Source organism: Crocodylus siamensis, chromosome 2 (assembly GCF_052110815.1).
Source record: "Crocodylus siamensis isolate JL-2025a chromosome 2, ASM5211081v1, whole genome shotgun sequence".
NCBI classification, from domain to species: Eukaryota; Metazoa; Chordata; order Crocodylia; family Crocodylidae; genus Crocodylus; species Crocodylus siamensis.
In genome coordinates this window covers 184,541,343-184,567,510 of record NC_143396.1, presented here as the reverse complement: position 1 = coordinate 184,567,510, position 26,168 = coordinate 184,541,343, and the positions used below count along the sequence as shown (strand labels likewise).

At 41.8% G+C, this 26,168-nt stretch overlaps 1 protein-coding gene across 2 annotated transcripts in view; it reads left to right on the top strand.

The window, feature by feature from the left end:
• The first annotated feature begins 492 nt into the window (after positions 1-492).
• The window catches only part of KCNC1 (potassium voltage-gated channel subfamily C member 1), a 180,602-nt gene continuing 154,926 nt past the window's right edge, over positions 493-26,168 (top strand). For both annotated transcript variants that reach the window (XM_090032566.1, XM_090032565.1), the window contains exon 1: positions 493-2,082. In XM_090032566.1, coding sequence (XP_089888692.1) covers positions 1,513-2,082 — 570 coding nt within the window. In that variant the 5' untranslated portion in view covers positions 493-1,512. The remainder of the gene's footprint in view (positions 2,083-26,168) is intronic.

Here is a 26,168-nt window from a genome sequence, read left to right as displayed (position 1 = left end):
GCCATTGCAACGGGCTTGCATGCCAGGTGTGCAACAAACAGCTCTGCGTTAGGACCCAGGGAGAACTGCTCTAGTCAGAGCCCAACGCGCCTGCGTTGTGTTGAAGTGTCCGGAGACCGGGCTGGCTGGACTGAGCCGCTAAGGCGGTAGCACCAGCATCAGCACCAGCACCAGCACCACCAGCAGCAGGAGCTCCCCGGCCCCCAGCCGCCAGCATCCCCTGAAGCAGCAGGGGCGGAGAGCCCGGCTGCATCGCCTTCTCCTGCCTGATCCGTGGGGGAAGGAGGAATAAAGAGCCCCCACCCCCCTCATCCGCCCCTTCTCTCCTCTGCCGTTGCACCCCCTGCCCGCCGCCCGCCTCCCGCCGCCCGCCGGCTTCCCCGGGAAACCCAGCGCCCAACGCCGGAGCCGGCGGCGGAGCCGGAGCCCGGCGCTGTCCCTTCAGCACCACCGCTGCGCGCCGCTGGAAGCCGCCGCTCGCCGGCTCGTCTCCCTGCTCCGGCCGGAGAGCACCGCGGCTGCAGGTCCCCGGGCGCCTCGAGGGCTGCTGCAAGATGTGATGTGGCTCAACAAGAAGAGACAGAAGGGGGGACATCCCTAAGCTGGATCCGTCTACTTATTGTCTGGATTCAGGAGCGGCAACTCGAGATTTGTTTGTTTGGGACTTGGGGGGCGTTTTTTCCTTCACCTTTTTTTCCTCCCTTCTGTAACGTTTTCACTTCTTGATCTTCAACCCCAGATCATTGCTCTTTTTTCTTTTTCTTTTTTCCAAACCCAACCGGGATCGCTACATGTTGAGAGTTCCCCAGCAGCAGTCAACGCTGAGCCTACCCGTCTCTCTAGGACTTAAAAGAGGTACATACACAAACAACTAAAATAATACTTAAGAGATTTGGTCTGTTGCTGGAGCTGGGCGCGAGAGTCCATCCCCTCCTACCCCCAGTGTGTGTCTGTGACTGTCTGCAACTCCCCCTCCCCTTCCCTACCCCCCAGCCTCCTTTTCCTTCTTCTGTTCTCTTGCTGCACCCAGCTATCTTCCTCCCAACTCAGAGGTGCCTTGAACAGCTGTCAGCACCACTGGATTCTTTTCTTTTCTTTGCCACATCCAGTGGAGGAAGGCACCTCCCCCTTCAACACACACATACCTGCCCAGCAGACCTTAGCAACTGCTCCTGGAGAGAGTGTGTGTGTGTCCTCCCTTCCCCCGCTCCCCCACTTCCTGAGTGCTTGCTTAAAATAAAACAGTGCCAGAGTTTCTGATTTCAAATAGAAGGGATCTTAGGACTGGGAGCTGCCAACACTCACTTTCATTGGTGCCCTTGGATTCATACCATCTGGAGCAAGAGGTGGAAAGTGTTGGGACCAGCAGGTGCCCTTTGCCAAGGCAATCCCTGACCTTATGGATAAACGATTGGGTTATTGAGTGCAGCTGAGCAACCATTGTCCCCTTATGTGCTTGCTGTGTGCCGTGCTTGCTTGGATGAGTCTGCGACATGCCTAATAAGAGACGAGATGGGCCAGGGCGATGAGAGCGATCGCATCGTGATCAACGTGGGAGGCACTAGGCACCAGACTTACCGCAGCACCCTGCGCACCCTGCCTGGCACTCGGCTGGCCTGGATTGCTGAGCCCGATGCCCACAGCCACTTCGACTATGACCCCCGTACAGATGAGTTTTTCTTTGATCGGCACCCAGGGGTCTTCGCCCACATCCTGAACTACTACCGCACGGGCAAACTACACTGCCCAGCAGACGTGTGTGGGCCTCTGTATGAGGAGGAGTTGGCCTTCTGGGGCATTGATGAAACCGATGTGGAGCCCTGCTGTTGGATGACCTACCGGCAGCACCGCGACGCTGAGGAGGCTCTTGACAGTTTTGGTGGAGCGCCCCTGGATAGCAGTGCTGAGGATGGAGATGTAGATGGCACTGGAGACTCTGGTGATGGCGAGGAGGAGCTGGAGATGACTAAACGCCTGGCACTCAGTGACTCACCAGATGGCAGATCGGGGGGCTTCTGGAGAAGGTGGCAGCCCCGTATCTGGGCACTCTTTGAGGATCCGTATTCCTCCAGATATGCAAGGGTAAGCTTCACAATCAACACTGTACTCAGCACACTTACAACCTGCCTGAGGTTAGCTCAACTTGCTACCCTCAGTATGGTCAGGACTACTTTCATTCAAGATCTGGTAGGCCCTAGCATTCAAGAACATAAGTTGATGGAGACCTGCAGTCTTGAGTAGACACACATGCATAGGCCCATGGGAATCTGTATTATAGAGCAGACACTAACTCACTGGCTTATGGATCCTTGTATTCTAGAATGGGCACTCACCAACTGGAGTGTGCACTCTAGGGCAGGCATTCAACCATAAACCTGTGAAGACCTGTGCCCTAAAGCAGTACCCTATGTGTGGATGTATGGAAAACTGCATTCTAGGTACCCTCGTCCATGCATGGACACATGCATTTTTTACTTCCTTTGGACAGGAAAGAGATTAATTAAAGCAGGCAGTGCATGGAGATTTGAGGACTACTTCCCTCCCTCTGTGTACAGTCCCAGTCATCCTCTAGTTTGGACAGGTTCCCTTTCTAATTGCCCTGCAGATAACTACAGTATTCCTTCCCTGAGATAGAGAAAGGTTCATTCTCTGGAGCAGGGAGAGACAGGTTTGGTGACTTTTTGAGTATGAACTGGAAGGGCAGTCTCTTCTTTCCACCTCCTTTTCTGGGCTCTGGCAAATATTTCAGGCTGTGATTTTTGAGACCTATTTCCCTTATTCATCTAGATCATGTTTCCTTTTCATGGGGGGAGTGACAGATACTCTAGAATGAGTTGTACACTCATGGAGAAGGGATGTGTTTGATGGGCTTCTTGCTGGGTACTGAAGAACAGCTCCTCCCTCCCAGTTTATGCAGTTTTAACAGAAAGGAAATGAATGTGCTGCAATCCACAGCATAACTGTATGAGAGTGAAACAGCTAACTGACTTTTCTCTATAGGTACTGTTGGGGCCATGTTGTGTGGGATTAATCGGACATTCTTTGGTTTGTTGTGCTAATCTAGGGCCTGATTCTGCTCCTATTGAAGTCAGTGGTAAAGCACGCATTTATTTCAGTGGCAGCAGCTTAAACCCCTGAGGTAGCTGTCTGGGTAAGTAGGAAAAAATTAATGATGGATAGGGGAATGAACAGGGAAGATGGCTCAAACACAGTGTGATCCATTTGCTAAGATGCAACTGCCACCAGCCCTAAATCAGCATGGCTGGTTTACTAGTGACAGGATAGTTGACCTTCTTTATGAGGATCAAAGGAATAGGAACAGATTAAAGGGCAACCTGGAAAAAAATGAATAGATGGAAGAAAAAGGAAAAAATGAGGGGAAAGGGAGGGGAATAGAGAAATGGATTTGTATATGAATGGAAAGGTGGCTAATGGAGATTTCAGGCTAAGCAAAAATCTGAAATGTTAGGTCCATAAACTAAGTGAATGATGGAAGCTGGGACAGAGCCTGGTATAGTTTCAAGGTGCATTTTTAAACATTCTAAGACATCTCTCCTGAGATTTTCTGCTGAACAATGGAGTTAATATTTCAAAATGAGCTCCTTTAAATAACACAAAGTATAAAGAATTAATGAAATATTTACCATAACATGAAAGAATGATGCTGCTCTAGTGTAGCTTTCAAATCCTTGGTATCTGCCAAGGGAATGTGGAAATGAGGATGGAAAGCTGGAGGGTACTTTTCAAAAAGCTTGGTTTGCTTCCTGTAATCAGCTGAAGTGTTAACATACATTGATTTTAAAAGCAGCTCTCTCCAGTGGCCAGACATCTGTTACTGAAGTGCATCACAATTACAAATGGAATGCTTGTCCCATATTTTGTGGAAAGGGCTTACAGTAAAACCAGTAGTGTTTTTTTAGTTGAAAATTGTGCAAACATTGTCAATGTTAGTAAAAAACATTTTATTTTTCCATAGAACTATTAACATATTTTAGGGAGGAGATTGAAAAGAGTGATCAATACTAAAAGACTGTGTGATGGATAAACTTGATTTCCACTGGGAGTTCATTTTTGGTACCTATTCATAACAACAAGATCATTCATATTCCTCTTTAGTTATTTCATAATTATATATCCACTTCTCTGTGTGTATACCTAGTTCAGCTGAGATCCAGATTTGCCCCAAAGTTGTCTGTTCCTCAGGAGAGTGATCCCCAGCCCAGGGGTTGTATGTTGTCCATGAGGTTCTCTGACATCGTTTGTGGCCTTGGGAAATTTAAAAGCTAAACCTTAGGTGGACAGGGACAGCAAAGTAGGATACTATCTGAAGTATGTTGTCAGTGTTGTTGCCCATAGGCCAGGGAAGATTGAGGACAACTGCCTTAAGGTACTGCTTGCTGTAGAGGAGACTTATACTTTGCACTTTCAATAACAGAATTATTTTATTTTTATCTATTGGCACATAAGATTTTTAAAAATATTTTAAATATTAAAATGTATTTTAATATTTTCTTGCAAATGGATAGTTGTTGCACACATGCACAAACTGTCTATGACAACATAAAAAGTTACTTAATATTTTCTAATAGAAGCAATAGATCATGGTTATGGATGTAAAGGAAGTGGACAAGGTTGATAAATCCTGATAGCATTTAAATGGCAGACAACACAAAAATATCTCAGAATCATTAGAGCTAATGAAAAGCAAAATAATCAGTTGCTTCATATGGAACGTATGGTAAAGAAATCAATAGTGAAGTACAGTCATATAATTATATAGCAAACTCACATGAATACAGTTCATGAATACAGTTCCATCTCACTGCTAACTACATAGACAACTTTCAGTTACTTATATTCCATTCATATGCCAAGCCTTACATTTACTTGTCTATAAACATTAAAAGAAGTCATGATGTTAGCTTATAGAATAGGTTACAAATGCTGAAGGCTGCATGTCCTTTATACACGCTTTCAATTTTTATCCCAATTATATCAAATTTATATCTTAATGTATACTTTTATTTATTTTTTATATTGTTATACCTATGCAAGACAAAAAATACAGTACATGGATTCAAATTTTTAACTGAGTGATAAAATCCCACAGATTATATGCAGTGACATATGTAAGCAGAATGACTTTGTCCTAGACTAAAATCTACTTTTTTTTTTTACTGTATACATTTTTTTTCTATCAATTTTCAGTTTTCTTTGTAAACCTTCTCTGGAAAGATCAACATTTGCCCAAATCTAGTCACTTTGGAAACTATTTATTTAATAGTTTTTACAAATATAGGCACATGGTTGACTAACTTGCTTAATTAGGGCCATCTTTAAAGACATGAAAGGTTCAAGGAACTGTTTGTAGGCAGTATGCTTTAGAATATTCAGTATTTAGAATCAATATTTGAATTGGACATCTGAGTTAGATAGTATCATTTTCATTCTTAGACTGGATGACCAAGAAAAGGAGGGGTGGAATTTGTATACAGCATACAATACTGGCTAACTTAGAAAGTTTTCTCCATTTCTATAGAACATGCTCATTCTCTAAAACATAAGTTACTGGTCAGTAATAATTTTCCTTTAAAGTATACATGGTGCACTTATTGTAACCCAGGGGTTTATTTTGTTTTCAAAATAGCTAACTAGCAATACGCATTTAAGAAGTTAACTACTAGATTTCTAAATATTAAGTCTGAAAATAATTTAGACCTTCTAGAAAGATTGTTAACCTATGAATAAACATGTTCTTCTAAGTCTATGGAGAAAACCCATACATTTCTATATAGAGCAGAGCTGGAAGGGGTTAAGATAAATACCTCCCATGAAAAACAATGGACGCTGTACCCTCTATACCTTTGAGGATCTGGACATAAATGACTGAGGAAAGATCTTATGAATGGAAAAGTAAAATCTAAGAATCTGATTGACGAAGAAATGCAGGTAATTAGAGAGGCAGAGTGCCTAGTGTGCTTTTTCAAGAACACCTAGGCCGATTAAGAACCTAAATTCCATAGAAAGTTAGGTACCTAACTCACGTTCATAAAGCTTACCAGAAGCCTATCTGCGTCCTTAGGCATTTTTGGAAATCTATCCCGCAACTAGTAAATAGATGCAGAAGTAACACTTCAGAAAGCTCTATCCTCATCTAGTCTAAATCAACATTACTTCACCACTGTCAATGACATTGTTCCGATGTACTAAAAGTTACCCTCTGGCTTGCACATCCCAGTGGTTTGCACTCATTTATCACACACATACGCACACACAAATACTTTCCTAATTTCCTTCTTACAATTCAGTTAGTTTTGTTCTGTCATATAATGCCTGATCATGCAGTTTTTACTCAGGCAAAATTTCCACTTTGGGAGTTTAGCCTGGTAAGCACTCCTGGCAACCAGTGTCTTTGTTCTTTTTCTCCAACAGGCCATGACTGTTTTGTTTGCTTGTTTAATTTGAAAGTTGTTAATTTTAGCCAGGGCTGGAAACCCCAAGCTTTTGGTGGATTGGCTCTGCACATTCTCAGGCTAAACATTGACTGGGTTATCAATAACCCACACCAGGGCTTTTCCAGTACTTCCAAATACACTTTAATGAAAGTATTTGAGTATAAGATGGTGCAGCTGTGATCAAAACCACCACACAGCTTGACTCTTCCCAATTGTGGACCTATCTAGTTCTGTATGTGGAAGGCAATAAACAGATCAGGAAGCTAGAGCTAGAATATGAGAGGCTCACAGGAAGTGTGAGTGGTGGCTTTGCATCATGGCCTTTCCCCATTCTTTCACAGAAACTTGCAGCAGCCCGTACTTTCTTCACTGGGTGGTCTTTGAGCAATGGTTTTACCATGTTAGGAAGAGGCTGGGAGCAGGGGAATGGCACTCACTCTACAAGAGGATGTTCAACCCTGTTGTACTAATTTAGGCTAGCTCCTTTATGAACTGTCCCCTGGGGCACTAGAGAAGGCAAGCAGGTGGGTCCTGTAAGGGCCATACTGTTGTGGGCTGTGGGTGTGCTAGAATTACCCCTGGCTTCCATAATATCCCAGTATCACCAATATCCCATAGGAATCTTGGTCCACCTATTTAAGGAGACCAAGTCCATTGCTTGTTAGTAAAGGGAAGAGGCCCTGGAAAAGCCTTCTTTCCCACTCCATTCCACATCAGAGATGGTCCTAGAATGTATTTTTGGCCTTTTTTTCTGTTGAATGAAGTAATGCAGTAAATAATTATCATGTAATAAATTATGTATAGGTGTTCAATCCATTTTCTATTCTCTTATCACTAGTAATGATCAAGATAGAATCACTTTTGGTCCTTCCAGCTCAGGATCCTGTTTTTTACCACACACAATACACAGTTAGGTAAAGGCCCTTATAATAAACGCCCCTTCCATGTTCTGTACTCTTCTGTCAGAGTGAAGGGAGATTTCTTTTCAGCCATAGATGGGAAACCTAAATGGAAGGACAAATAGTTCCTGTAACTTCATAGCTTAGCTAGAATTGTAAAAAGAAAACAAAGTCAAATAAAAACAGTCCCTTTGTTCTACACATGGAAGGGATTGCTTCTACGTAGATTTGCTCCTAGCTGCAGAAAAGCAGGTAGGGATCATCCATCCCCACAGAACTGCCTCTTCCCTTATCTAGATATATAGAAGAAATTCCATGCATCAGAATATGGGAGAAATGCAAGACAGGTTTTTAGTGTTGAGGAAATAACAGGAGATATACATTATCCATGAGACAAAACAATAAAAGGCCCATGGGAAATTTAATGCAGCCAGCCTCAGCCTCCAATTCTAATAACCTTCTTGTGGTACCCAATCTGTCTTGGGAAGTTCCCTGGAAAAAGGTTTCCAAGGACTGCTGAGGGAAGGGGAAGATGCCAATTCAGGCCCCCACACCAGCCTGGATGAGTTTAGAAAAAAATTGCTAAGGGAATCCTCAGAGAATTTTTCTCCCAGCCTGTTCATCTCTGAATGTTTTCCCCTGGGAAAGACACATCTAATCTTGTGTTGAGCCTTACTAAACCGTTCATCACCATGTACTTTGACAGTGAATTGTATGAGTTGACGGTCCTGTATAGTGCATTATAGCTTTGTACAAACTGTAACCTGTCAGTGCTTCCAAAGGTTCCCTTGTTCTTGCATTATGACACAGAAGAAATAGCAGTTCCCAACACGTTTTCACTGGGTGTGTCTACACGTGTTCACAACTGACAGTTGTTACCACCCAGATATTTAGTACTTGCTTTAGCAAGTACTAAATGACTGCACAGTCCCAATGGCACACAGGTCGCTTCTGACCCTACTGTGTAGTAGCAACAAGCTAGTGCATAGTAGCATCAGCATTACAGTGTGTGTGTGCCGATGCTACGTCGCAGTAGCATGTCATGTAGACATGTCCACTAATCACCATTTTACCATTATTTATTTCATACACCTCCCTATTATCCTCTCCATTGTCTCACAGATTCACACAGATTCACAGAAGTTCAGGGCTGCAAGGGACCTCATGAGGGGACCATCATCGGGTGGAAGGGACCATCATCGGGTCCAGCCCCCCTGCTCTGTGCAGGAAAGACTGTTGGGGTCAAATAACCCCAGCAAGGTGTGCATACAGTCTCCTTCTGAAGATCTCCAGGGTAGGTGTGTGTACCACCCCGACTGGGAGTCTAGTCTCCCATTAAAAGACCTGCTCCTGCAAATACTTACATAACTGGTGAGTGTGAGGTGTTTCCCCCTCTTCCCTCTCTGCCCAAAACACAAAGCCTGACAGTCTTTTACTACCCCAGCCAGTCAGTACTAGCAGATCATTATTTAGCTCTGGAGGTCCTCAACCCATTTCCTGGTGTGTTGGTCAAGATGGCAGCTGTCACACTTAGTACATATATTCAGTTCATGTCAACTCCCCCTGATTTCAATTGTTTGTTTGGATTTTTTTAATCTATTATTGATTTTGTGGTGGCAGTCAATCAGGATTGAGCCTCCATTGTCCCAGGTGCTATATAAAGACACAAAAAGATATAATATTGACCAGAAACAGTTACAATTGAATTTAAGTCAAGTCAGGATATTCCTGGTAGGTGAAAACATAAAGTTCACAGTGGTGCATAGTTACCTGGGATAGCCACAGCACAGCCTGATCATTCTGATTCAAAGCAGTTATCTTTCATTTGCTATTTCCAATCATTATTATTAAATCCTCAATTTGTTTCCATTCATAAGATCCCCTCTGTGTATTTCCTATTTCTTTCTTACTTTATGCTCCTGTTTAATCTTGTGGGGTTATTTGTGTGAGTAAGGAAAGTTCATGTTATTAAGGAATTAGTGGAGCTGGTCCAAAACCTATGATCCTACAAATCTTTTATGCACACAACTGCCACTGAAGTGGATGGGATTTCTTTATGCAGCAGTCCAAGATCAGGCCACCCTGCAATACTCCTAAAACCTAATCCCTGATTCTATTCAAGTCAATGGAAATGTTGCTATTGGTTTCACTGGAATGGGATTTGGTCTCTAGTCTTATACTCATATTTCTCCCCCTCCCTCCCCTTACTTTGTTAATTTAGCTTTGGTTGGAGAAAAGGCAATAAAACACCGATGTTTATGGTGGTATGTCATATGTGTATTGAGGAGAGAAGAAATGTGACTAATATATAGTTTATGTTTTCTCTAAATTATACATAAAACTGTCACAAATTAGTCCATACTTAGCAAAAACATGATGTATTTTCTGTATATTTTTTCTCTAGTCTAAAATTCTAGGTTTGGTTCTTTTAGTTAAAAACAACAATAAATTAGTTACTGTTTTATGTATATGCATGGAACATTTTAAGTAATAAAGTATCTATATATGGCCTCATATTTTTTTAGCCTAAGAGAAGAATGGTATAAAATCAGTGACAAAGATCCCAATGCTTCTTATACGGAAATCAATGTCCAAACTACCTTTACATTAAAAGATAGGAGAGGACCCATCTGCAGCATAGCACAGAATAGCAGATCATTTACGGTATATTGTTTCTTAGATGCATCATATATTTTGATCCTGAAGCAGTACTGAGTACTGTATGTTAGTAATTGAGAATGCCATTACATTTTTTTTCCAAATTATTAAAATTTTCTTCAAATCTTAAAAACACTCTGTAAACACATCGACACAGATAAAACCCTAGTGACATCAGTGGAAATTTTATCTGTGTAAGGTCAGGATCAGATCCTTATTAAGGCTTCAAGACCTAATTTTATGCCCAAGCCAATTTCCAATTAGATAACATCTGAGGGCTGTATTTAGTAAACAAGTAGGGTGTGGAGGGACATTAAAAGTGTTAGTTAGGGACCAATCCTGAAGCCTTTCAGTGAAGTGAGTAATCATTACTCATGGAAGCAAGAGTTGCAAGACTGGCTTCCTATTATATAGGGGCCTGATTTTATGCAATCCAACTGCTTTTTTGAATGATAACAAGAATGGAGCAGCCATTTTGAGGTCTTTGCAATTAGCTTCTCAATTTCAATATGTTGCATCTAGTCTGAGGGAAATAACAGCATTAGCAGACTAATTTGTCTTTCTCTGCTGAACACTGGATTATATAAAGATATGATTTACTCAGAGCTGTACCCTGGAAATAGAGCTGTTAGGATCAGAGGAAATGTATGAAATAGAACAACAATAAAAAGAGAAAACTGAGTGCTCCCAGTTTTAGAAAAAAAAATGATATTCCTCTTTTGTACTCATTGAGGGCCTAATTCTGCCACCCTTTGTCCCACTGTCAAGAGTGCTGCCTTACTCTACATAATATCGATCCATTTATTTCAGTGGAATTAGTCTAAGAGTTAGGCACTACCTAATATGAGTAAGAATGAAAGGATCAGGCCCTAATTGGATTTCATTTCCTTCAGATGTGATTTATGGTCTGTAATGGGGTTCTAATAAATCATGCAATAAAAATTATGAATAAATCTAAGTCCGATGCTTTTTACAGAGATTGCTTACGATGTAAGACCCTTTAATAACTGTAAGTTAAACTTGTATTGTAATGGCCCTTTGTAAAATGCAATAAATCTCCAGTTTCACTGTACTGCAGAGCTAGCCATGTGTGTGCTGCACACATCCTTGAAACACAGGCACACTGTACTGCCATACTCTTATGTAACTATGTTGATATTTCACAAGCAGCAGTAAATCATATAACTCCGATTTACATTGAGAAACGCTAGGTCAAGGTAGTTGTCATTCTGTGATCACAAAACAATTCAGAGCCTCGTCCTGGACATGAAGCAACTGAAAAGTAACATTTAAGAGTATCATTCAGGAGGAAGGCAGAGTTATTTATTTATTTTTCAGCAACAAAAGCAAAATCTACTCCTATTGAGTTCTGCACTATCCTAAGGACATACACAGGACTTAAATAAACACGTCAGTCTGCATGACTGAACAAATACATCTACATTACTTAACTTCCTGGGCTATCAATCCAGAATTCACAAAAGAGGCTTTCAGAATCGGGACAGAACTGAATCCAATGAAGTAGTACCTCAATTCATTCTTAGCATAAAAAACCCCTTAGAGAAATCTTTAGCTATCAAAATGGAGCTGCATTCCTTTATCCAATCAATCAAAATCACTTATTGCTTTGACATGTTATAGAGGTTTACACAAGTCAGATAGTTCTTGTGCAGATCTCAATTTCAAACTGAATTCCCATCCTTTAATTCTACTTATGCCAGTTCAGTTCTCATATAGCCCTCACAGCCCCATACCCTTAGGCTCCCAGGCTTCAGGATCCAAGACTGTGATTTGCTCCATTACAAATTGTACCCAGAAGCTTCAGATCACATTCATATTTGAAGTCCAGGTTCAGGAGAACTTCTAGTACATGGACAGCCCTTGAAATATTCTGAATAGCTGCAATTCTCACTGAAGTGGCACCAGTGCCATCCTGCGGAGAGGGTACTCAGCACGGAGTAATGAGACTTGAGGTGAAATCCCAGGTCCATTTGAAATCAATGGAAAACCCCTCACTGATTTCAACAGGCCAAGGATTTCATCCCTGGGTTCTCTAATTCCAGCTCTGCCACTTATCTGCTGTATGACCATGGGCAATTCATAGCATTCCCTGTCCCTGTTTTGCCTCTCATCCTTTGTCTGTTTTGCCTATTTAAATTAAATCCCACATGGGAGACATGGCAGAGTTTGTCTCATATGCAGCACCAAGCACAATGAAGCCTTTCAGTCTTTTAATCTTTCCTGTAACTAAGGCAACATCCCCATGTTTCTTAAAGCCATCATTTTTAAAGTAGTTTTTCGCATTGCTTAGTGTGGAGCGAAAGCTAATGTCTTGATATAGCCCTTTAAGTTTAATAGCTTCTCAAGATGTGTCCCATGTACTACAAAATTAATTTTTTAACTTCAGTTTCCCAGGCAAACCACTTGTAAGACAACCTAAGCATAACTTAACTGGCTTTTTGATACCCCATACCAGTATCAAAGAGTTTCAGTTGTTGTTTCAGTACCATATGTATATGCTTTCGGTGGAGTTTTTCTTGCACAGCAGTGACAGTGGGTGCTCAGCTGATTTAGTTTTAGTTGTTTATTCTTTCTAAGAAACCCAGAGATGCAAGTAATTTTCTTTTAAAAGATCTTGTAAATTTTAAACCGATATAAATCACTTGAAATATCAACTGTTTAAAGAAGAAATCAATACCACAAAAGTACAGTTGCTCTTCTTAAGAAAAGGTCATTTAGAATATGCCCCATTAAAAAAATGTTTACTTTTTGTACAGTTGTCAGTAAAATGGGTTAAAGTTCAAGAAAATATTTTATAGCATTTCTGAGTACTTCCAGCCCCACAGTCTAAACATGTTTATATACATGTTGCCATAAACTTCAGCAGCTTCTTGATGGTGCAGACTGCAAAGGAGGTGCACTATCTCTCCTGCTGGAAAGTGTCATTTTGGCCAGGATGAGACACAAATTTCTATTCTGTCCATGGGACTGTCACAAACAACTGACAAAATCTCAGCTTGTATGATACCATATAAAATAAAGATGCCCACACATGCATACACAGAGAAAATATCCTAGAAAGGAGGAAAGGCTGAACTGACCCTGATAAATATGGTACTCCATATGGATGACTGTCATAAAAGACTTACAGGGATTAGGCCCATTTTATGCCCTCTTTTGATGAAGGCCTATTGCACTGATAACTAGGCCTCTCTGAGTTGGCAGTGATCTGATCCGACTTCAGATCTGGTTGCTTTGGATGGCCACGATCCGATCTGGAGCTCTGGACCAGGTTTCCACCTCGATCCAGCCAAAGCGGCTCCAAAGCTTCAGAGCCCCCTCGGAGATCTGGCCATAGGGTAGAATGGGATAATCAATTAAATGTCTATAACTTTGTTGTTTTTTGTCCAACTTGGATGAAGTTTACAGGATTGGTAGCTTCTGCTGAGAGCATGAAATCTGCCAAGTTTCAAGAAGATCAGTGCCAGGGGTTTGGGGGGAACTGTACCCCAAATTCTTGAAAGCCAAACTCATGTCACGGCTGTGTGTTACACCACAGTGGGGTGAAAACTGCAGGGGTGGTGGCCCTGGTGAGGCCATGGAGCCTGCTATGTTTCAAGAAGATCGGTGCAGGGGTTTGGGGGGAACTGCACCCCAAATTCTTGAAAGCAAAACTCCTGTCACATCTATGTGTTACACCACAGGGGGTTCAAAACTGCAGGGCTGGTAGCTCTTACTGAGGCCACAAAGCCTGCCAGGTTTCAAGACCAGTGCAGTGGTTTGGGAGAAACTGCACCTCAGGCTGTGGATAAGCAAAACTTGTGACATGGGTGACACTGTGTGTGTTAAGGCACAGTGGGGTGACAGCTGCAGGGATGGTGGCTCCTGCTGAGGCCACGACGCCTTCCAGCTGTTGTGGAGATGGGTGCAGGGGGGTTCTGGGACCCAGCACCCCTAGCTGCTGACAGACAAAACTCATGCTTGTGGGACTGTGTCCGTCTTGGGGCAGTTGATTGTCTGTATTGATTCTTTCTTCTCCTTAGTCTAGTTTTGTAGGTACTAGTTGAGGGTAATTAACTGGCTACATTAGCTAGGTCCTGTGTATTGAGCTGGTCCCTGAGTGAATCATGATTGATTGGTAACTGGTAACACAGTAGCTTAGCAGCCAGGCCTGCAGTAGTGTTTCCCACAACCCCAGACAGATTTCTTTGACAGCTGGCAGGCATCGTGGCCACAGCAGGGGCCACCATTGCTGCAGTTGTCACCCTGCTGCACCTTAACACATGCAGTGTCATCCATGGCATGAGTTTTGCTTGTCCACAGCTTGAGGGGAAGTTCCCCCCAAACCCCTGCACCTATCCCCTTGAAACTTGGCAGGCTTTGCGGCCTCATCAAGAGCTACCAGCCTGCAGTCTTGACCCCCTGTGTTGTAACACATAGACGGGACAGGAGTTCTGCTTTCAAGAATTTGAGGTGCAGTTCCTCCCAAACCCCTGCACTGATCTTCTTGAAACTTGGCAGGATTCATGCTCTCTGCAGAGTCTACCACCCGAGAAAATGTCATCCAAATCAGACAAAAAAAATGAAGTTATAGATATTTCATTGTTTCCCCATTATATCCTATGGCTGGATCTCTGAGGCGGCTCTGAAGGGCTTCAAAAGCTCCGAACCACTTTGGGAAGCTGAATGAGGTCAGTGCTTCAATCCGGATGTGCTGCTTCGGACCCTGAAGCGTCCAAAGTTTTTCTAGTTCCAAAGCTCTGTCCAAAGCCTCGCACAGCCCTACTGATAATCATCTGGAAAGTTACCTCATTATGCTCCTCCAAAACCTTCACAAAAACCCTTTGCTTTGATGCCTACAGAAGGCTTGGCAACAGTGAGACTGCTGGGATGCTATGATTACTGCCTATCCTACGGGCCAATATTGTCTCCTGGGTTTCCTTATGCTTCCTTGTCTGTTGTATCCATCTGTTATCTCTTCTTCTATACACAGATTATAAACTCTTTAGGACCATCTTTTTTCTGTGTTTATATAGTACCTAGTCCAGTAAGGTCCTCATTTTGTGACAGTGAGGTGCTACAAGAATAAAAATTACAATAAATGACTACTAAGAATAGTATTTCAGGGAGTGGCCTGGGCCTCAGGCGGTCTGAATTTAATTCTTGACTCTACTGTAGGTTTTTTGCCATCTTGTACAAGTCATTGAATATCTTAGTACTTTATTTCTTCATCTTTAAAAGCAGGCTAAACCCTACTTACATCTCCTCCCACCCTTTGTTTATTTGGATTGCAAACTCCTTGGGGTAGACTATGCCTCTTACAGTAAAAGTCGGGGGAAAGGACTAACTGGGGAAATTCTGGGATCTTCTTCATTGGACATGTTCAAGAAGAGGCTGGATAGGCATTGGTCAGGGATAATTCAGCAGTAGCATTCCTGCCTTCATGCAATGGGTTAGACTAAATGACTCATAAGGCCCCCGACAACCCTGATATTTACCATGTTTGTTCTTTGCCTAGCACACTGGGACCACATTCCCTGTTCAGACTTCTGGATACTACTGTAATACAAGTGATAAATTAATGGTAAGTGACTTTAGGAGGATCTTGTCCCAGCTTCAATGACATTTCCCAAAGCAGTCTGGTGGAGTAGAGGGAACCAAGCCTCTTCCATACTCCTGCAGAAATTATGGGGCACACCCCATTTCCCACACCCATCCCTGGCCATCATGCTGGTCACTGTGAAGGCAGAAGGTCTGCGTTGCTACCTCTTCCTCAATACTCCCAGTTTCTTTGGACTTAGAAGGTCTGTAGGGAAGATCTATGAACTGAACCTAGATCTCCAATGTGATTGTGAACAGGTCAGTTAGGGCCAGATCCACAAGAAAACTCAGCTACTTAAGGCCAACGCCCAAAATCATTTTAGTCTACAGCACCTGCCTCACACCTGAGTCCTGTCAGGGACCACAAACCAGACAGTCCTCCATCTATGCCCTCTGTGGATCCCAACCTGGAGGCATATTCAAAACATACCTCACACATGGGGCTGCACTCCATTTATCCAGAAGAGGGGAGGAGATGATGGTGGAATTCCTTTCATGCAACTCCCCAGTGCAGTTATTCAAGATGTGGGAGACCATGTATGATTGAAAACCCATATGTCCATTCTCTCCTGCTAACTTTTCTGTGTTGCATGGGGTAAAGATTTATTGTGCCAGAGAACTTGAACCTCTAACCTAGTGGCTTGGGCACTCGCTTCCCTGAGCGGGAGGGAGCCTTTCATTAAAGTACTTGCTCCAAAGACTGTTCATAGTATAAAATGTATAAACAGTGCTTGAAGAAGTAGGCAATTATGACTGTCCCCTCCCAAGTGATTGCCCAGTTCCCTTAGTGAGAGAGCCTTTAATTATGCCATGTGAAGTGGAACAATTTAAACAAAAGGATATGAGAATACCCTGATCCCAAAATAACGTAGCCTCGTGGTTAGAACAAATCTCCTTTGAGAAGAGAGCTGTGAGTTTGAACACAATAAGGCAGAGGAGGAAGCTAGGTCTCTGACAACCTGGGTGACTGCTTTAACCACCAAGGTGGCTCCTCCTCCTCTGTTTTAAGGCCTTCCTTCCCACACCCCAATAGAAATGGCTTAGGTATCTATCTCCTGGTGAAGGCTCAGAGCTGTAAATTATGTATGGAGATAGGTACCTCCCAATAGCAGCCCAGAGTTAGCCACATAAGGCCCAAAGAGGGCAAGATTTAACATCCCTGCCACCTCATCCTCAGTATTTTGTTAGACAGGTCCCCACTCAGCACATTGGTCAGTATGAATCCCATTCTGAGTTACCTAACTCTTGCCATGTATTGCTTAGGGAGTCTAGATGCCTAACTCAGAGCTGTGGGTTCCACTGTGGGGGCCAAGTTAGGCATTGTAACACCACAGTCCTTTTGTGGATCCAGCCCTTCTTCTGTGCCTCAGCTCCTATCTGTAGAAATTGGAGTAATAACCCCATTATGCTGACAAGCTCTGCTGTTACAACAGGTCTTAGTTGGGGGGGAGGAGGGGAGATGGAGAAAGAATAATGAAATCTACTTGCAGTCTTCTAGTGCTCCTGTTGAGCAGATGCCAACAATTTGGGCTGTTCATCCATTGAAATCTCATTCTTCCCAATTATTCTTAAAAAAAGGAGAAGGAGCAAATTAAGTGAATTATTTGCATATGTTCCTCAGGGTGTTTGATCAAGAGTAGAACTGTGCTGTCCAAATTACCACATGAAGGCATGATTTCTTTCACATTTAATAGTTTACCAATACATACTCAGGTTGCGTATTGCCTCACCGCTGTATGAAAACACACAGAACAACTTATACAGACTATGAAATGTCAGGCTGACTCCCCCAGTCTTGGTCTCCATTTAGCTGACACTTGTCAATAGAACAAACTAATCAATGTCAGGACAAGAACCAAAATCATCCTGGGTTTCTTCACATGGGGGTATAAGCTGTACCAGACCACCTAGCCCAGGGGGTCTCAACCAGGGTGTCATGGTACCCTGGGATGCCTTGTGAATCTTTCACAGGTGCCGCAGGGTGCCACACAGCATTAGCACTGTTAGGCTTACAAATATGGTTTACAAGATAAGCCCAGAGATTTCAAATAGAAATCCATAGCTGTGGTATGTCTGAGTTCTTTGCAACAGAAAAACTGCTGTTATTTTTCTGCAGTCAAAAAAAAATTGTGAAAACTGAGAGCTGGTATTTCCCAAGAGTGCCCCGAGTCTATCCAGGGATGTCTTAAGCCCAAAAAGGTTGGGAACCACTGACCTAACCCACCTAGTCTAACTTTCTGTCTCAAATGGTAGCCTGCACCATCTGCTTGACAGGTGCAAAAGCTTTGCATTAGGTGTCCACAGGGAACGTTTCTCCTCAATACTTGTTATTTAGAGATTGAAACATTAGGGCTTGTAACTTTTTGGGCACGTCTGCACGTGCACCAGACTGAGCCATTGTTACTGCAGAGTTATTTAGTCCTTGCTTAAGCAAATACTTGCGTTGGTGGGCATGAACCTGCCTTACTTAAGCAAGTACTAAATGACTGTGCAGTAACTGCCATTACTGCACAGTCCCAGCACCGCACAGGTCATTTCCAACACTACTGCACAGTAGCACCAAGCTACTGTGCAGTAGCTCATTGCTACTGTGCAATAGCATCAGCATCATGGTTCATGCCCACCAATGCTATATCACCATAGCTCATTGCTACAGTGACGTAGTGTCTTGTGTAGACACACCCTTTAAAACAGAATACCCTACCCCGGCATTTCTGTTGTGTTTTTTTGTTTGGCTGTGTATTTAATCCCACTTGTCCTCAATAGTATCTTGTGGCAATGAATTCCACAGACAAAGAAAAAAAAATACAGCATATGTAAAACTGGGCAACATTTCCCAAAACTTGCAAGAGCCAGATCTTGTTTTGTGGTCAGTGATAAATTTGCAGTTGACTTCAGCAGATACTGGGTAGCTTAAGCTTGGTATTAGAATATTTTAAAAAAATGCTTTAAGTTCTTTCTTAGAACAGGGTTCAGGAACATACAGCCCCACAGACTGGATCTGGTCCACTTAGTCAGGGGGCTTCAGCAACATGGGGCTTTGCTGATCCTGGGGCTGGGAGCTGTGCCCACACCACACTCGGAGCAGGGAAAAGAAGCAGGTGGGGTGGGCTGATACACCGGCCCATCTCAGACCAGAGCCAGGTTGTTCGAAGCCACAGCTTCAAAACATTACTGATCACTGGCTAAGAACTCAAAATTCACAGCCCTCTGGTGGCTATAATGGGGAGCTATGTGAAGTGAGCTGGTGATCTCAGTACAATGCCTACTAGAGTGGTATTAACCGCACAAACTATTCACATCTTAGTTGAGAGGGAAAGGGTGCTCCCAGTTGCGGAAATACACGGAAGCTTTTCAAGGCTGTGGTGCATTCTTGAGGCTAGGAGCACCAGTCAGCTGATGGGTACTCCCAGCCATGGGCATACCAGGCACCCATGTTGCTACTTGCCAGTGCAGAGGGAGCCTGGGATCATGAGCCCTGGATCCCCTTCCTCAGCAATAGAATATGATTGGAATCTGATCCCTGATCCCACAATCGCACCTCTTGTCACATATATGTATGACATTGCAGGAGGCAGGATGGTTGGGATCAGGGATCAGATCCCATCGCGCCTTTAATTCAACATCTGTCAGTGACTTTAGGGTAATTTTGCCATTGACTTCAATAAGAGCACGAGCAACTCCAGAGTACTGCTCTGCAAGCTTGTGCCCTCTCCTGCTCTAATGGAGATAAAATCTTGTTACAATTATTCAGTGACAAGTGCAGGAGAATTCTTTCTTTTTCTGTCAAAAGAGCTTCCCTGCACAAAGGAGGAGGAAAACATTAAGGAAAAGCAATTTTTACAATGTTAACTATGCTTGCTTTAGTAATTATTTCTTAGAGAAAAAAATAAGAATCTAGCCACAGAATAGGACCAAGTATAAAACAGAGATGCTCTTCATAACAATATTGCAATAAGAAGACATAGTAAGGAGTCAGTCACATCCCACACCCTTCAGATCCAAATAGAGAAATTTCTGGTTAATGCAATTATTTTATACGTTGTAAAAGAAATAAAGAACTAATGCTATTCCTTAGCTTTAAGCATCAGTGTTGAAAAATAAAAAATGCCTGATCTAGTGATTAGGCTACATAAAGGCACAACTGAACAGGAAAGGTTTTATTCCCCTAAACCTTACTGAGACAAAAATTCCACCAATTTCCTTGAGTTCAGCTGAATAAGGACTTTATGGAAAGGCCACAAAGAACACTATGATTCAGCTTCACTTACGTGCAGCTGATTTAAATTGATAGTTAATATTTATATGAATCATTGTCAATGTCAAGTAAGATGAAGTTTATAAAAATAGCAGAAACAAATCAGAGTAGGAGAGTTTTGAGACTCACTGGGTAAATGCCTCTTTACATATTGTGTTATTTATAGAGTTTCTTTTTTCCAAACCTGCATCCTGAAATTATTAGGCAGGTGAAAAGAAAGAATATAAAGCAAGTATAAATGTAGAAGTCTTGCTGAAACCTGCAAAGTCTCATTTGTAGGTATAGGAGGAATAGGTGTACTGTGGCTGAAACAGGAGAGTGGGCAATACAGTACCCCTTACTCTGCTGCAGAGCCACTCTGCACTCATGAGCATATCAGTTTGACCTTAATTTTCCGGTGCCTAAGCTTTGAGTTCCCAGCTTCAACCAAGGAGGTATTTTCACAAGCACTCAACGTTGGCTTTGAAGCCACAACACTAAAATCAAAAAACAATAAGGGAGCCATGAACAGGTACTTTGAAGACCAGGGGGCTGTTAAAGTAAGACAATCCCAACTGAGCTACCTGTTCATGACAATCTCACTTTAGAATCAGTGAAGTAGAATTTGCTCAGTAAACTTGTAGCTGTGTTGTTCAGCACCTATTAAAAAGGATTCACCCCAGTCAAATATGGACCCATAAAGAAGACCATGGCAATACAGAGCAATAAAAAGGCCACGTGATAAGGAGAATTCAGATTTTCAGAACTTCATTTGAAGTCACTGGGAGCAGTAGTGTACAACTGTGACATGACAGGGTAGCCTTCATCTGGCATGATCTTTTGACTTTGTCCCCTGAGCCAGGGTGTCTCCCCCTCCACTTGGTCTCTGCCAACCCTGTTTGTGTTTCTGTCTCTGCTCCAGGCACCTGATCTTTGCTGCACCACACTGCACCCCAGAGCTCCAGACCCCTGGCCCAGTTTCCCTGCGCTGCGCTGGGCATCCATACTCAAAAATGATGGATTGTTCAATCAAGTCACTAGACTTGCAGTCAGATGTGTGTCCATTTTCATGACTGTATACTTACCCTCAGCCAAACATTAGAAAGCAACCAATGATTTGAGGTGCATCTTTATTTATGATGAGCTACCTAAAGAGACTTGATTTGTAGAACACAGTGGGTTTTTCAACATGCAACAAGTTGGATTCCCAAACAGTGTGGTATTTTTAAATTAGAAGTCATATTTTAACACCTTGCCCATAGTTACACTGTTTATAAAATGTAGAGCCCTTGGGAGCCTGTCTTATTTTTGGGTGGTAGGTTTTTCTTTTTGCTATAAAAAATTCTTGCAGATGACTCCCAACAGGTTTTTCACAACTACATGGGCTTTTTTGGCTAAACTATAGTTGTTGGAACAAAAAGGAGTACATTACATGGATCCTACTATTCTCCCTCAGAATGACAACTGGCCGGAAAGTTTTCACACAAAATTTCCTTCCTCCCCCCAAATTGTATTTCAAACAGAAAGTTCTCCTCTTCTCCACCCCCCAAAATAAAGAGGCAAAATGTTATTAAAAACACGCCCTTTTTCTTCCAGAAAGTTGATAAATGAACAAATTGGTCTAAAACAAATTCTCTCTCTCATTCTTGGAGGAAAATTTGAACAAGTAAAAAGAAAGAGAGAAAGAACGGGCATGTTCTGAGCAATATTTTAACAAGAAGTTTGAAACAAAGAAAATAATCTCACCTCTTTCAAACCTGTGGAACAAAAATAGTTTAAGGGTTTTTTTAATGTTTTTCAAGAAGAGATTCCAATTTTTCAAGTAGCTTTTACTTGCTACGTATTTTTCAGCAGAAGTCCCAGAATAAACTTCCAGATCTTTTGCTTCAATTTCCCTAATATTTTTCTCTTGAAATTATATGAGCATAGGAACAAATTTCCACATTGCTTAGGTTGACATACCCATGCATAGGAAAAGTCCCATTCTCAATTAATTTGTGGCCTGAGCTATTATTAGATCTTCTAGATATCCCACAGCCTTTCCTCCTTGAGCAATCAACATTTGCTTTTCCTTCTGATTCTTTCCCTCTCACACCAAGTCTGGGGTGACAATTGGTTATAAGGAAACAACCATAATTCTAGTGTTTTGTAATATAGCAGACCTCCTACCCAGAGGCCCAGGGTGCTATGCAACAGAGTAATTGCAAATACAATAAAAACAGTACAAGTGCAGTCTCTTTAAATAGAATCACAAAGAAAACATATCAGGGTTTCTCATTTAAACAATATGAAAGAAAAGGACTGGAGCAGAGCCAAGAGTCACTAATCTAAGGGCACATTATAGTAGGACAGGAAGGGGTTTTTTCCTGAGGGAGGAGAACAAAATCGGATAACTGTTTGGGGGAACAAGTTCCATACTGCAGTGTTCAGAACAGCAGAAGTACATTTACGTACTAACTTCAGAGGAAATTATTAGGATCTGAAAAAGTGCTAGCTCACCTGCCTGATAGTGTGGAATCAAGACTGGAATGGGCATCAGAGCTCAAGTTTTTTCAGTGTGGAGTAAATCTGCCACTCTGCAAGCAGCCTGTTCAAAGACTGCAAGGGGGAAATGATCTAATAGCATAGAACTACAACCTGTGAAACTGTCCAGCAAAGAGCACCATGGAGAGGGAATTTGCAATATCCACTTGCATGGTTGGAAGGACATGTTCTGTTGTTGTTGTGAGGTTGTTTTTGGATAAAGAAAAGCTCAGACTCTGGAAGTGGGAAAAACTCATCTACCATCTATGACACATGGCTCACATGGGAAAGGTCTCAGTTTGAACAACATTTTGGGGTTGCAGCCAGAGAATTCATTTCTTCTGTGGCTTATGAAGGGCTAACACAAAGCTGGCTAGTATGAGTATTTGGCAAGAAGAATAAGCCAATTTCCTCACTTGACAAACTCAAATATGTACAAAGGGACTTCATTGCTCTGTGCAGCATGATACCCTCAGAAAACCTAAACAGGAATGCTGACACAGCTTGCAATGGAGAATTACTTTAACACACATGCACAGTCAATCCTGAATCACAGTTGGAAAGAGCTTAAGAAGAATCTGAAGAGAAATAACTTACGTATTAAAGGTACAATATATGCAAAAAATCTAGAGGCCCTACATGCACTTATCACAGGTGACAAAGAGAAGATAGTTATTACCACCGAAAGCAAACGACTGATAAAAGAAGTATCAGTGTCAACCTCACTAAGTATTGCTCTAGTGGGTTATTTTCATTGCATACTTTATCCAGAAATAGCAATTGCACACTAGTGCTCAGTTTATAACTGTTAGAACCAATACCATTGACAAAGTAAGTCTGGGAAAACTGCTGATCTAATTCAAGATTTATTCAGATAATGAAATGCTGTCGCTTGTTATATGCATTTCCTTCACTCGGGACTTCTATACAAATATATATTTATGATGCAATAAAAGAAATAACTATTGATCACAGTAGCAAGAAGGGGCATAGTATCAAATGAAGAGGCAGCATGATCTAGTGTAGCCAGCATGGGTATGGGAGACAAGAACTGGCATGTTCTAATGCTGGCACTGACCTGATAGGTGACTGCTAGTGAGTCACAACCCCTTAGTATTGATTTATCTGTCTGTATAATCATGATGGAGAATAAAACCTATTTACCTACCTCTTAGGGTATTGTGAGGACTAATTAGTTAATGTTTGCACAGTAATTTGGAGTCATAAAAGTGCTATGAATTATTAAGTGAAACATATTTACTCTCAATGCTATGTTGTTTTAGGTAGGTCAAGGAAGATTTTGTTTTTTATCTTTTGACAATAGAAAGAATTTAAATCCTTCTCATAATACATCAGTAACATGAGAAGGCAGGCCTTATTACTTCATTCAGATTATTCAACACCTGCAACAGGGAGATCAGCAAAAAATGCAAATACAAAAGAAGAAGGAGTGAAAAAGAAGTGAAAACGCAAGCAAAAATTAATACAAATAAATTGCCAGGAATGAAAGAGACACTGCCTCTTTACCCCCACTTTCCTTCAAGCCTTTAACAAAACACTGGCTACTGCAATTCTCCAGCCAGAGAAGGGGCCCAGACAAGGCAGGCAACAATGTGGTGATTCATCTCATTTGGGGATCACCTCCTTTTCTGAACATGCTCTGTGAAAATGGCACCATGACAGGATTCAGTCCTATGGCTGATGGGAAAAATGGCAGAAGCCCTGAGCTGGTAGTAGTGCCCACATTACTTGCTACTCCCCGGGTGCATCTACATAAGATGCTATGTCGCTGCAGCAATGCACTATGGCAACATAGCATTGGCGGGCAAAAACTGTGATGCCACAACTACAGCACCGTAGCAACATGCTCCCTCAGATAACACGTCACTGTGACAATATAGTGGCTAAAACATTGACAGTACTATACTGGCTGTTACTGTGCCATCATCTAGTACTTCCTTTTGGGATCTGGGATATCAGCCAAAAGGAAGTATTAAATTTGGCACAGTAACAATGGTGCTGCATGAGCATGTGTAGATGCACCCCCTTTGTTTCTAGCAGAAATGCCTCATGATACAGCTGATGTCCCAGTAGTGTGCACACTGTGATGTCCCAGTGGTGGTCACACATTGTTCCCTCCCAATACCATGCTTTTGAGGCACTCAAGGTATAGCTGTAAACTGTAGTCTAGTGAGTACTGTAAAGTCCAGAAACATTAAACAGAATTTGCTGCTTAATCTAGAGATTTCCCATGTAATAAGGAGAAATATTAAACACCACCAAAATGTTTTCACCTTCATTTTTTGGAGTACTTTGGAGTCCAGAAACATTAAACAGAATGTCCTGTTTAATCTAGTAATTTCTTGTGTAATAAAAAAGAATATTAAATAGCACCAGAACATCTTCACCTTTATTCTACAGACTGTAGAGGCAGATTTCCTGAGGGATCCATTTTAAAGCCCGCATACTTTGGATTGACAGTTGCTGCCTGCACAGTGTTTATAACCCTATTTCAATTTATCAGTTGGGAACAACCAGTCTGCATGGGCCATTAAACCCCAGGGCTCTTGCTAAATAACAATTTTGGGGATTACATTATGCCTTCCTGAAAAACCTGGAGAAGCATCAACTGGATAAGATATTCTTCCCTTCTTCTACTAAAATACTTGAGTAGTTCTGTTTGCTCTGCTTCACAGCTAACTATATTCACCCAAAGGGGGATAGTACTTTGATGGCATATATGAAAAGATTTTTCTATATCTACACTGTTTGGAAAGCACTTTGGGACATTCTTAGATGAAAAGCAATATATGCCTACATTATTACTAGCACTGTAATCCTCATCTTGTAATTATTTCCATTTTTTTAAAAGGAAAGATAGGGAAACATGCACATGCTGCTGTCTTTCAAGAGATTTGCTTTAAGGAAACATTTAGATTTTAGGATTTGATTTTATTCTAGGAATTGGGTTTTATCATGCTGTTATGATGTAATGAGAAGGAATTCTCTGCTTAAAAGAAGTCACAGCCTAAACAGCCAAGATAGACAAATGGTGGAGGACTTTTACGTCCTGCATTTTACAGATGGGGAACTGGGTCACAAAGAGGTAGGGAGCTAGATTTTTAGAACAACAGACATAGAAAGTATTTTTTTAAACCACAAACCAAAAAAAAAAATGTTTTCTGTCCCCTCCTGCAGCTCAAACATGAAATCCTCTTGTCTCTAACACTGTACCACCCCCAAGCCCAAAAGAGACATTACTGGACCAGTGACAGTCTCAAAGCTTGCTGGGTCTAAAACTAGAAGAGAAGAGGAGATTCTATTCGTTTTGGTAGATCACAGCATTCACTTCGAGTTCCCAAAGTATTGTGTCTTAAAATCATGACATTTTTTTAATACAAAACATAAAAAAGGATTATTTTTCAGAAGTTTCTATATCTCCCTCAGGGCTGTTATTAAGGGAGTTCCTTTTGTAGGAGGAAGAATATAACAATCTCTGTAAAACAACTGCACAATTCTCTAGAACATTCATTGGTTCAGAATATACCTAATATAAGTGTTTTATTGACACACATTTGGGATGGACAGTATAACTTCATTACTTACAGCTAAAATAAGGGCACATTCTATTCATATAGATAGAGACTCTGTAGCAGGCTAAAACATGGTAGATGGTGTCTTGCGCACATGAATACACACACACACACACCCCCTACATAAAAAGAAAAAAACTGAGGGGAAAAATTAACACTGATAAAATGTCCTATTTCACATTTATTTCATGTATAATTTTTA